Source organism: Sus scrofa, chromosome 17 (assembly GCF_054392235.1).
Source record: "Sus scrofa isolate SSC_HxYL_T2T_F1_AM1 chromosome 17, Sscrofa_HxYL_maternal_Yorkshire_Landrace_v2.0, whole genome shotgun sequence".
Lineage (NCBI taxonomy): Eukaryota > Metazoa > Chordata > Mammalia > Artiodactyla > Suidae > Sus > Sus scrofa.
Genome location: NC_139399.1, coordinates 54,336,823 through 54,350,159, shown reverse-complemented (window position 1 = coordinate 54,350,159; position 13,337 = coordinate 54,336,823). Strand labels below are relative to the sequence as shown.

At 50.7% G+C, this 13,337-nt stretch overlaps 1 protein-coding gene across 2 annotated transcripts in view; it reads left to right on the top strand.

Annotated features, from left to right (window-relative positions):
* JPH2 (junctophilin 2) overlaps positions 1 to 13,337 on the top strand; it is a 74,258-nt gene that overhangs the window by 26,742 nt on the left and 34,179 nt on the right. Inside the window, exons 2-3 of one of the 2 annotated variants that reach the window (XR_014832407.1) lie at positions 874 to 3,964; positions 7,887 to 7,972. Coding sequence is in view for 1 of the 2 variants with exons in the window: in XM_021077520.2 (XP_020933179.2) it covers positions 874 to 1,654 (781 nt within the window). In the remaining variant the exon portion in view is untranslated. Of the gene's footprint in view, positions 1 to 873; positions 3,965 to 7,886; positions 7,973 to 13,337 lie in introns of those variants that run through there. The other variant, XM_021077520.2, reaches the window with a different exon arrangement.

Here is a 13,337-nt window from a genome sequence, read left to right as displayed (position 1 = left end):
ACTCACCGTTTTATCCATTCACGACCTTGGACATTCACTTCGTCTTGCACACTAGGATAACCATGCACACTCACTGAACCTCACACACCAACAGAGCCTTGCCTGCTCTCAAGTTTGCACTTTCTGATCCTCTAACAGTCTTGCACCCCCACTCAACTTTGCCTTTCTTGCACACTCAAGACCTTGAATACTCTCATAAACTTATACACATTCCATGATGACATGTTCATGTGATTCAGTTACCCTCTGCACACTGCCTTGCACACTCATGTGTCCACATGCTCCTGCTGCTATGCACACTCACATACATGCAATAGTCACATTACTGCACAAACTCACTCTCTTACCCACTCACCCTCTGGTACATTCATTCTCTCTTGTGTGGTTCCAAATCTGTCCACACTCGCTTAACACTCACCTGCTCACACAACTTCACATTTAAAATGGGCTCCCTCAACCTCACCCTATTTTGCACACTAAAGACCCAGGCATGCTCCCAGCAACAGAAACCCCTTTTGGCCTGTCCCCTTGTGTTCTGGCACACTCATTTAACCCCACGCCCTCCCGAGGCCTCACCTGCTCCCAAACTTCCCACACTCACGCTGTGCGGGACTCCATCTAGCACGCTTGTGACCCTGCCACGTCCCCACCAACGGAAATATGCACACCACTGGCCAGCTCCCAGTTTGCACGCGTTTGTTCTTGCACGCGTTTGTTCTTGCATGCTCACGCAACCTCACACCCTCGGAGCCTCGCTGGCTTTGGTAAGCCGGGACTCCCTGGCCCCGGATGGCCTGGCCCATTGAGCCGGGCACCCCTGGGAGAGGCCCCCATCGGGCAGTCCCACTGACGCGCCCTTCTCCTCGCCCGCAGGGACGTACCAAGGCCAGTTCACCAACGGCATGCGCCACGGCTACGGCGTGCGCCAGAGCGTGCCCTACGGGATGGCCGTGGTGGTGCGCTCGCCCCTGCGCACGTCGCTCTCGTCCCTGCGCAGCGAGCACAGCAACGGCACGGTGGCCCCGGACTCGCCCACCTCGCCGGCCGCCGACGGCCCCACGCTGCCCGCGCCGGCCATCCCGCGCGGCGGCTTCGCGCTCAGCCTCCTGGCCAACGCCGACGCGGCGGCGCGGGCGGCCAAGGGCGGCGGCCTGTTCCAGCGGGGCGCGCTGCTGGGGAAGCTGCGCCGCGCCGAGTCGCGCACGTCCCTGGGCAGCCAGCGCAGCCGCGTCAGCTTCCTCAAGAGCGACCTCAGCTCGGGCGCCAGCGACGCCGCGTCCACCGCCAGCCTGGGCGAGGGCGCCGACGAGGCCGCGCCCTTCGAGGCCGACATCGACGCCACCACCACCGAGACCTACATGGGCGAGTGGAAGAACGACAAGCGCTCGGGCTTCGGCGTGAGCGAGCGCTCCAGCGGCCTCCGCTACGAGGGCGAGTGGCTGGACAACCTGCGCCACGGCTACGGCTGCACCACGCTGCCCGACGGCCACCGTGAGGAGGGCAAGTACCGCCACAACGTGCTGGTCAAGGGCACCAAGCGCCGCGTGCTGCCGCTCAAGAGCGGCAAGGTCCGCCAGAAGGTGGAGCACAGCGTGGAGGGCGCCCAGCGCGCCGCCGCCATAGCGCGCCAGAAGGCCGAGATCGCCGCCTCCAGGTAGGACCCGGGCTGTGCCCCACTCGGGGAAGGGGTCCTGGGGCAGGGCGACCTGGGAGGCCCCATTTTTGCTTCTTTTACCGCCAAAGAGCTTCCCCGCGACTCTGTTTAGAAGGTTCATTGCAAGGGCTTCTGGATCGGATGTCGTCCATCCATCAGCCATATACTCCATTCCTCCCATCCACCCATTCGCCCAGTCGCTCCATTCGCTTAATCTTTACATTCCCCCGCCCTTTCTAATATCAACCTGAGCAACCATCTCTCTGCCCAACTATCCACCCCACTCTCCCAGCTGCTTAACTTTCTGTTTACTCCTTAACCTCCCTGTCACCAAACAACCACCCAGTCAATTCATCCATTCCCCAACCCCTTCATTCACCTAACTCCGCTGGTACCGCCTGAGCAGCCCCTCCATCACCCAGTTCCTCTATCCATCTAACCACCCATCTGCCCAACCATTTCTTCACCCACCCATTCAACTTTCCATCTTCTTACCTATTTGACCATGTAGTCACCTACCCATCCATTCACCCAACTATTCATCCAGCCACCCAGACACCTGTTCAATCACCCACCCACCCCCTCATCCCTAGCACCCACACTCACTCAATTTCTCCCATCCTGAACCACCACCCACCCTAACATTCAACTAGGCATCCATTCATTCAACTACCTTCATTCACCCAGTTACCTCCATTTATCCAGCCACCCCATCTCCCAACCATATTTCCATCCACTGAAACAACATCCACTCCAACCCACCTAACCAGTCATCCAACCATCCATCCATCATCCATCCATTCAACCAACTTCATCTCCCAACCATTCTTACAACCAGCAATCCATCCATGCTTTAGTTATTCACTAAACCACTTCCACCCATCCATTCGCCAGTCCTGCATCCATCCACCCGCTATCCATTCAGCACCTATCCTTTCAGCCATATTCATACCCCTCAATGTCTTCTCCTTGTACTTCAGGTAAAGTTCTAATGGTGCTTCAAACATGTGTAACACCTGTTGTGTGCATGGCCCTACTTTAAGTGGTTTAAAATATTGACATTTTATGTTCTTGGCTAAATTAACCTCAGGTGTCTCATCTATAAAAATGGGGTGGGTCTGAGAGTTAAGAAACATAGTGTGGGAGTTCCTGTTGTGGCTCAGCGGTAACGAACTGACTAGTATCCGTGAGGATGCAAGTGCAATCCCTGGGCTTGCTCAGTGGGTTAAAGATCCAATGTTGCTGTGAGCTGTGGTGTAGGTCGCAGACGAGGCTCAGATCTGGCGTAGCTGTGGCTGTGGTGTTGGCTGGCAGCTATAGTTCTAAATCAACCCCTAGCCTGGGAACTTCCATGTGCTATGTGTGCGGTTCTAAAAAGACAAAGAAAGAAAGAGAGTGGGGGTGCAGTGGTTCCCAGTCCTATCATGGGATGAGTTCCCTGGGAAGCAAATGGAGATGGAGATTAGTGTGCAGCAAGTCACGGAGTACCCTCAGGATCAACCCTTGTCAGGAGGCAAGAAGGCAGGATTGGGCAGAGGGCTGGGTTTCCGGGCAGTCTCCACCCTGCCTCACCCAACCACAAGGGGTGCCCTGCAGTTGAGATGACCTTCAGAATTGTCCCAAGTTGAAGTGAGGGAGCTGGATTTTTACATTCTCTGCATTGCATGCGGGCTCATCTTCAGAAAAGGGCATGACCTGGAGCTGGATGGCTCTTCTCAGCCAAGGGCAGTCCCCGGACAGGACTGACAGCGGGCAGCCCTCTGAGCAACTGGTTTGGGGGCAGAGGGAGGGGAGAAATAAATCCTTGTTTTGGTTTTTTGTTTTTTTTTTTTTTTTTTCTTTTTAGAGCTGTACATGCAGCATATGGAAGTGGCCAGGCTAGGAGTCGAATCAGAGCTGGAGCTGCTGGCCTACGCCACAGCCATAGCAACAAGGGATCCGAGCTGCATCTGTGACCTACATCACAGCTCAAGGCAACACTGGATCCTTAGCCCGCTGAGCGAGGCCAGGGATTGAACTCTCATCCTCATGGATACTAGTCGGGTTTGTTACCACTGAGCTACAACAGGAACTCCCAACCCTTGGTTCTGAAGGGGAAACTGAGTAGCACATCACAATATCCGTTACAGTGCTGGACACATCGCAAGGGCCCCTAAAGTAGTACCAGTCACTGTTGTCATTCAGTGAATTCATTTTACAGATGTGGAAACTGAGGCCCATGGAAAGAAGACAACATACTTTAGACCACTTGGCAGACAAGTGAGAGAACCAGGGCTTTCTGATTCCAAAGCTTTAACCAGCACATCTTCTGTCTCTAAATTTTGTAAACTTTAAATTGCCATGTATGTTTTTGTTTTGTTTTTTTGTCTTTTTTTAAAAATCTTTTTAGGGCCCCACCCATGGCAAATGGAGGTTTCTAGGCTAGGGGCCTAATTGGAGCTGCAGCTGCCGGCCTGTGTCACAGCCATGGCAATGCCAGATCCAAGCCACGTCTGCAACCTACACCACAGCTTTCGGCAATGCTGGATCCTTAACTCACTGAGCGAGGCCAGGGATCGAACCCACAACCTCATGGTTCCTAGTCAGATTCAGTACCTCTGCACCACAATGGGAACTCCGTGCCATGTATATTTGAGTAGTTAGTATCATTAAGGGAGATAGAATGTATAAGTAATTTTCTTAAGATTTCTTGGTTGGGGCAGAGCCAGGCTTGTGACCAGGTCATCGCATAATTTATTGTCCAAATGTTTGGATACTTTTATCAGTAAAAGAGGGCAGTTTTTCTTTTTCTTTTTCTTTTTTTTTTGCTTTTTAGGGCTGCACCGTAGCATATGTAAGTCCCCAGGCTAGGGGTGGAATTGGAGCTGCAGCTGTCAACTTATGGCACAGCCACAGCAACTTGGGATCTGAGCTGCGTCTGCGACCTACACCACAGCTCCTGGCAATGCCAGATTCTTAGCCCACTGAGTGAGGCCAGGGATTGAGCCCGAATCCTCATGGATACTAGCTGGGTTTGTTACTACTGAGCCACAATAGGAACTCCAAAAAGGGGGTGCTTTTTAAAAATAATACTGTTATATTAGAAAAATTTTAGCTTTACTGAAAAGTTGTAAAAATACTATAGAGAGCTCCCATATACTCTCCACCTAGATTAGAGAAATCTGTTAACTTCTTTTATTACAGTAATATATTAATCAAAGCCAACATTCATACCTTACTGTTAAACTCCAGACTTTTCAAACCTGGTTTCTGGTAGGTTTTTCTGCTGTAAAGCTGCTATTTTCCCCTTTCCGTAATTTAATCTTTGGAATCCAGATGTTAAGTTTGGCCCACACTCAGGGAAGGAGAAGGGTTTGGAATTAAGCTCTACCTTTTGGAAGCATAAGTACCCACACACATTATTTGCATGGGAGATTTGTCTCTTCTTCCAAAGGGAACATTTTAAAATTATGATGCCTAGGAGTTCCCACTGTGGCACAGTGGGTTAATGATCCAGCTTATCTCTGTAGAGGTGCCAGATTGACCTCTGGCCTGGCGCAGTTGGGTTAGGGATCCAGCGTTTCTGCAGCTGTGCATTGGATGCAGCTCTGGCTTGGATTCGATCTCTGGTCTAGAAACTTCCATAAGCTATGGGAGTGGTTGAAAAAGAAAAAGATAAAATTATGATGCCAAGTGTATATAGTTATGACAGGCAAAAGCTAGGACTGTCTTGGGCCACCCTGGGACACAACAGCGCTTAGATTAGGTAAGAGCTTAAGCTCTTGATTTGGAAGAAAGACCAGGAGTTGGAATTCTGGCTTTTCTACTGAATTGCTGTGTGACCTCGCCCAAGTTGCTTCACCACTCTGAACCCTGGATCTTGTTCCTCTCTAGGGTAGTTTTGGGGAGTAGATGAGCTATGCCTGTAAGATGCCTGGCACAGAGCAACCAGCGGTAAAAGCAGTCTTTGCTATCACTTAACGTGTTCACATTTAAAGGTGGGGAGATGGAAGTTCAGAGAGAAGGAGAGAGTTCCCCAAGCTCTCCCCTGCTGGGGGCCAAATTTTGCCCCTTTCCCTACCCTCCTTGTCCTTCCTGCCAAGCCTATGCCCTTGAGCAGGTGTTGAGTGCCCTCCAAGAAAGCTGCTGGGCCCATAGCCCGACACTGAATCTCTGGAGGGAGAAGGTGGTGCCAGCTCCCTGCACGCAGTGCCACCGGGAGGGGAGTGAGGGGAGATCTGGATTCCTTATCCTGGGTGCCTTCGGGGCTGGTGCCGTGTGGGGGGCGGCTGCCTGGCTCGGTTTTCAGCTCAGATTGAATTTCCAATTAAGGGAATCTTTGAGTTAGGAGGAAAAGCAGGGTTGTCTCTCTCCTGGGGGCTTTGATGAGTAATCAGGCTGCAGGGAGCAGAAAGCCTCCCCGGTGCTCCTCGGCCCAGGCCGGCCTGGGTTTCTCCATCGTGGCCTCAGCTCCCCGCCCTGGGCTTTCATGGAACTTGTCAGCTCCAAGTCTAGGATCAGGACAGCTTTCCCAGTGAGGAGGGAGAACGTGGAGCTGTTGCATCCCCGAAAACGGGCTATGGATTGAAAAAGATTCTAGATCTGCTCTGTCCAATACGGTGCCACTGGCCATATGTGCCTGTCGAGCTCTGGAAATGTGACTGATGTGAAACGTGATGTGTTGTACGTGTGAAACGGACACTGAATTTTAAAGAGTTAGTAAGAAAAGCATGTAGAGTAACTTAGTAAAAATTTTGATATTGATTACAGGTTGATTATATTTTAGATAGAGTAGGTTAGAGAAAATATTATTGTTATTAATTTCACTTGGTTCTTGTAACTTCTTTTAATGTGGCTACTAGAAAAGTAAAAACAATTACATATGTGTCTCACGTTATGTTTTTCTTGGACACTGTTGCTCTGGATCCATTCAGGGCCCTAAAGAGACAGTCTAACTCCTTCACTGACCAGATGGGAAAACTGAGGTACAGAAAGGGACAAAGAGATACCCATAGCCACTAAGCCATCAAGGGGGAACTAGCTTCATAGTTTCTAATTTTGTGGCTACAAACTCTTTTTGTACCGCCTTTTAAGGTCCTGGGCCGTGGAGGGAAGCTGGGATGTTCTAACCTCTTCTGGTTGTCATGCCAACACCCTGATAAATGGTTCCCTTCTGGAAGGAGCACAAGGAGTGGGGCTTTGGCTCTCCCTCTTGCTGGCTTAACTTGTCTTCCCTCCAGACTTGAATTCTCTCAGGTCTAAGGGGAGAATAATCATATCTACCTTGAAATGTTTTCACGAGGGTTCAATCAGACACTGTGCACACAGTGCTCAGCACGGGGCTAGAAGCAGGAGGCGGCTCAGCAAATGTTAGTTGCTGTTGTCGTTGTCTAGGTTTCTCCTTATTGTTGTCATCTTGCTCCTGCAGCAGAGGCAGGGGCTGCCTGCGGGAGTTCTCAGCTGCCCCAGGGTGTGAGGTTTGGAACATTTCAGGTTTTGGACGAGGATGGCATCAGGGTGGCCATGGAGACAGGGTCCCTTCAATGAGTCTGTCCTCCGCTCCTCCTCCTCCACCCCCAGATTGATCCTGGAAGTTCCCAAGTTGAGCACAGGGTTGGAGTTGGCTTTGAGAGTTGCTGGGAGGTGAATTTCTCCGGTGAGCAGTAGCTAAGAGCTTGGACAGACCCAGGTTTGAATCTGGGTTCAGCTTCTTCCAAGCTGTGTGACCTTAAGCGAGTTACCTCACTTCCCTGTGCCTCACTTTCCCTTTCAGTCACGTGGGAATGATATTCATTCTCTTTCCAAGTTGCTACAGAGAGCAAAAGAAATAGCCCATGTAAAGGGCCTTTGCTTTGAAGGCGTGCAAGGAGGTGTACGCTGTTATAATGAGTCAAGTGTTACTCCCTACTGATCTGAGTCTCTCTTGAGAGTGAGGTCTCCCTAAGGGAAGGCTCTGTCTTCTCTCCCAGTTCCTACAACTGTTTCCCAAACTGGCATCTTCTGCAATTTTTGCTACAACCATGTCTCATGTATCATGTAAATCAACTTACTAAAAATATGTACAATTATCGAAAAGGAAGACTTTTGGAGTTCCCACTGTGGCTCAGTGGGTTAAGAACCTGACACTGTCTCAGTGAGGATGCGGGTTCAATCCCTGGCCTTGTTCATTGGGTTAAGGATCCAACATTGCTGCAAGCTGCAACGGAAGTTGCAGATGTGGCTCGGATCTGGCGTGGCTCTGGCTGTGGCACAGACCGGCAGCTCTAGCTCCAATTCGACCCCTAGCCTGGGGACTTTCATATGCCGCAGGTGTGGCCATTAAAGAAAGAAAGAAAGAAAGGAAGGAAGGAAGGAAGGAAGGAAGGAAGAAAGAAAGAGGAAGACTTTTGACTCACTGTTGAAAATGAGAGACCCACATCATGGGGAATTCTGACAATAGAATGATATTATTCAAGTCTGAAGTCAAACTACTAATGTCACAGGTGCAGAACCTAACGTCTGCTCTCTTTGTGCTAAATGAAGACATTGACAAGAAATGGATAGGTCTGGAAGATCTGTAGGCACCTGACCAAAGTTTGTCCTTGAGCAACAATAAGAATGGGTCTGATGCTATTTCACGCTGTGGCTTCTCATCTGCCAGGGTTCATTTCCAGCACCTCTAGAGCGAGCATGCAGACCATCCTGGGGGGAGATGCTGACCCTGGAACTAGGTCTAGGCTAGGTCCAGGTAATTGCCCATGTGGAGCCTGTTTCATTTTTATTTAACAAGGGTCCAAGGCAGCCTAGAGCCAGGTAAGGATGGGCTATGAATGCCAGGTTACGGAGTTTTGAACTTACTACGCAGTCGGCACCGTTCTAAATGCTTAGCTAAATTCTTGCATCTAATTCTAACCATGGCACATAGAGATTTTAAAAACAATCCTTATTTCTAGGAGCCAGAAGGATTCTCAGTACCTTACTTATGTTGACCGACTTAATCCTCACAACAGCCCCATGAGGAAGGTATTGTTATTCCCATTTTACATATGAAGAAACTGAGGCACAGATAGTTTAAGCATCTCAAGGAAAATCATTCCTCTGAGTAATGGCAGAGTGGGGAGTTAAGACTTCAGAGCCAAGAGACCTGGTTCTGGAATGCTCTGAGCCATGATCTGACCTTTGGCTGGTTTTCTTTTGCAAATGTTGATTAGTGCTGACTCTTGGGCCAGGCTTGTGCGTGGGCACTAGATACTCAGTGCATCAGTACGGCCAGCATCCTCTGGGGACTCAACAGCCTAGTGTCCAAGACAGACTGGGATTTGACACAGTCAAGTGATGGGTTTGAGGGACACGTGAGCAAAGGGTAAGTAACTACCCCGGAGGTGGCCTGAGAGACTCCCCGAAGGTGGGGAGCAGGTGACTTTGCTAGGGAGTTTGCCAGATGGAGGCCAGGGAGAGAAAGGTCATTCCAGGTAGAGCCACGGAGGCAGGAACGTGTGTGGTGTATTTTGGGAGCCGTGACTCATTGGCAGGGCTGGTGTGGGTGGGGAAGGAGATTAGAGATGAGTCTGGGAAGGCAGCCTAGAGCCAGGTAAGGATGGGCTATGAATGCCAGGTTACGGAGTTTTGAACTTACTACGCAGTCGGCACCGTTCTAAATGCTTAGCTAAATTCTCGCATCTAATTCTAACCGTGGCACATAGAGATTTTAAAAACATGCTCCAGGAGTTCCCGTCATGGCTCAGTGGTTAACGAATCCAACTAGGAACTACAAGGTTGTGGGTTTGATCCCTGAGCAAGGCGCTCAGTGAGTTAAGGATCCAGCGTTGCCATGAGCTGTGGTGTAGGTCGCAGACGTGGCTTCCCATCTGTGCTGTGGGCTGGCAGCAACAGCTCCGATTAGACCCCCTAGCCTGGGAATATGCCACGGATGGGGCCCTAAAAAGACAAAAAAATAAAAAATAATAAAGTAAAAACATGCTCCAAGTCACACAGCTAGTCAATGACAGACCTATGATTCTGGCCCAGAGGCTGTCATCTTATCCACGACAGCTCCTACCGTTTCAGATACAGTGAACTTCTCTTTTGTTCTTCCTCCTCGTTGTTCAGACTAACATGCTTGCTAACATTTAAGGAAATTCAAAAACAACGGAAGATAAAAAGGAAGAAAACCCCTCTCCCATGTCCACCTCTGTCCCACCTCTGAAGGAACCACTGTTAACAGTTCCCGTTTGTGCTTTTTTGTGTGTCCCCCCCCCCCAACTGGGACTACCTGCATTGCTCTTCAGCATCTTAATATGTTTTGAGACTTTTTCAGCTTATGTACACACTGCCTTAATCTTTTCAATAGTGGCATAATATTCCATAGTTTGGGTGTATCATGATTTATTTCACCAGCTCTCTCCATGGATTTCGAAACCAATTTCACGAGGCCGCAGTGAACATCCTTGGACGCGTACTTTTGTTCATGGAGCTGGTTAAAGGGATGGCTCAGCCAGGTGCCTTTCCTAGCAGAGATAGTCAAGCATCCTGGGAATGCACTGGAAATATAAAGCCATTAGCCCAGGGCCTTGCAAGGGACTGACTCTTGAGGTTCACGTTCAAAATGTAAATTCAGTGGTCTCTCCCCTGACAAGGTCTGTGACACCTTGGATTAGGTATCATTATCACGAGGGTGGATCAACACAGACAAGCAAAAGTCCAAATCTCCCTTGTCTGTTCAGCAGATATTTAAGAGTAATTATTGCAAGATGTGCCTGGTCACTCACCGGCTGGGGTGCCCCCATGTCTCTGCCTGTCCTTGCCTGCACAGATCTGCACTTATGGGCTACATTCCTAGAAGTGGAATGGCTGAATCAAAAAGAATGTGTGTTTTCATCATTATCAGAACCCCATTTAATCTCCAAAAGGGTTGCAGCAAATTTATGACCGCCCCCCAGCAATGCGCACGAGGGCAGTTTTCCTCACACCCTTGCCAACACCGTGATTATCATTCTTTTGCATTTTTGCCAAATTCTTTCAGGGCAGTCAGGTGTTCCATGAACCCAGCCATCACTGTCACCTGCCTGGGGCCACAGAGGCCAAAGTTTTCCTTTGTTCTGTTTCTGGCTCACCTCCCGAGATTCCTGGATATGGCTTCCATCAAGGGGGGTTAAACTCCCAGAAGGTGGCCTCAAAATGTTGGGAAGTCCCCCCCCCCCAGCCCCAGATTCCTGCTCTCCATCATATCCTTCCTTCAACAGTTGCCAGCTGGACAAAATCCCTTTGCTCCCAGAGACCGAAGACGAGGATGAATGGAATTTCCTGAGTTGTCAGAGTTGGAGTCTCATGATATACACGAGGCAGCTGTGACGCTCAGGCCGGCCTCTGAGGCGAGGGGTCTGGGGAGCGAGAGGATCTTGTCTGGGTCCCTGGCAGCTGGGAGATGTGCAGACTCTGGGGCAGTGTGTTTGGGGGGAGCCAGGACTTCTGAGCTTGGAGAGGGAAGAAGTAGAGAAATGACTCAGTGTAATTCTCACCGGTCCTTGGAAAAAGCTGGTCAGAGAATGCAGCCCAATGTGCTCATTTCACAGATGGAGAAACTGAGGCCTGGAAAGGGACAGTGACGTAGGGTCAGAGCAGAGAGAGGAGCGTGCCAGCGGGCAGAGTGTGGGAGGCTCTCCTGAGACCTCGGCTGGTTTCTGGATCCCATTAAATAGAGCAGCCAGGACGAGGACAGGGCTCTGGGAGGTGGAGAGGAAAGTTTTATCTCCCCCACCCCCAGCCCTATAAACTGTGCTTTCGTTCTAACTCCAGAACCTTTCCAGCTTGATTTTCCAGCTTCAGTAGCAGTCAGAGAACAGACCAGCAGCCCCCGCCTTTGGGAGAAAAATGCCTTTTCCTCCAATGCCAGGGTTTCCCCATGTCCCAGCGGAAGGCCCGGCTCACCACGGAAAGCCAGTGCTTGGCCCTGACCATGGCACCTGAGCTGAACCTCAGAAGCACCAGGGACTCAGGGGGCATGGCCAGAAGGGCTGGACACAGGGTATTGGGGTAACAGTGACAGTAAGAATAATAGTGGTGGCTGCTCGAGGGCCCAGACTCAAGGTCAGGCTGCCTGGGTCCTAGTCCCGGACACTGGCTAGCCTTGGTCTTCCCCCTAAACTTTCTGTCCTGTTTCTTCACCTTTCAGATGAGTCATGTGGGATATATGAGAGGATCCAGTGCTCAGGATGGGGCCTGGCACAGGTCAGTGCACCGTTCTCCACACCCCGGGTGCCAGGCTCTGTGCTAATTCCTTTATATGCATCATCTCATTTAATCCCCAGGAAGGAGATGCTATTTGTTATTAACCCATTTCACAGGTGAGGAAATTAGCCCCAAGTCCCCACATCCCTGACACAACAAGGCTTCGAATGCCCTGATCCGGACTCGAACCCTCCTTAACTACTATTGGAAGAGGACATCTTTGAGCTCTAACATGTCAGGTTACTGTCCTGCCAGTCTAAGATTCTGTGCCTTGACCTTGGTGCCTAGCAATACTTTTGTGTGGCTGAGCGGTTGGAAGCATGGGAAGCTGGGGAAATTGAGGTTCGAATCCTGCCCTTGTCCTTCCTGGATATGTGATGTCCTTAGTCTTCCCTGGGCCTCACTTTCCTCATCTGTAGAATGGGGACAGTATCAGCCCTGCCTCCCAGGTTGTGGTAGACTAAATGAGATGATGGGAGTTCCTGCTGTGGCTCAGGGGGTGAAGAACCTGACATAGGGTCTGTGAGGATGTAGGTTCCATCCCTGGCCTCTCTCAGTGGGTTAAGAATCCAGTGTGGCTGCAAGCTGTGGTGTAGGTCGCAGATGCAGCTCAGATCCCGCATTGCTGTGGCTGTGGCGTAGGCTGGCAGCTGCAGCTCCTATTCAACCCCTAGCCTGGGAACCTCCATAGGCTGCAAGTGTGGCCCTAAAAAGACAAAAAATAATAGACGATGGGTGAGACATGGTCTTGGTGCTCAGGAAAGAGAGGCATCATCAGTTTTATCGTCATTCTTCTCACCTGAGACTCAGGCGAGTGGAACTCAGAGAAACCGGCAGGCTCTTCGTCCAAGCTTCATCCTTCCCCAAGTGCAGGCTCTTTCACCCCCTGGGTTTCCAGAGCGCAGGCCAACTTCCACTTCCTAAGTCCACAGCTGCGAGTCCCTGCCGTTGGGAGAGGAGTTAAAAATAAAGCCCAGCCTTCAAATCCTTCAAGTAAACACCCAGCGCGATAAAAATAGCACCTTTGCAACAGGTCTCCAGAGCCAGGCTGGGCTTGAGGGATGGGAATGGGCGAGGCTGGTTCTCTTGGACAGGCAGACGGGGGCCAGGTCTCCACATCAGCCTGCCTTGCAGCCTCTGAGCCTCTGGGTCTGAGGGCCAACCAGGGCCCCTAAGTGTCTCCAGCCGCTTCTCTCCAGCTCAGTGCTGGCCACCAGCCCCTCTCGCTGCTCCACTGTAAGGGCCCTTGGTATGCTCTTCGCTCCTCTTCCTGCCCTAAACTCTCCACACAACAGCTCAAGTGAGATTTTATTTTATTTCATTTTATTTTTTTAATTTTTTTTTTTTTTTTTTTTGTCTTTTTGCCTTTTCTAGGGCCGCTCCCACGGCACATGGAGATTCCCAGGCTAGGGGTCGAATCGGAGCTGTAGCCACCGGCCTACGCCACAGCCACAGCAACGTGGGATCCGAGCTGCGTCTGCAACCTACACCACAGCTC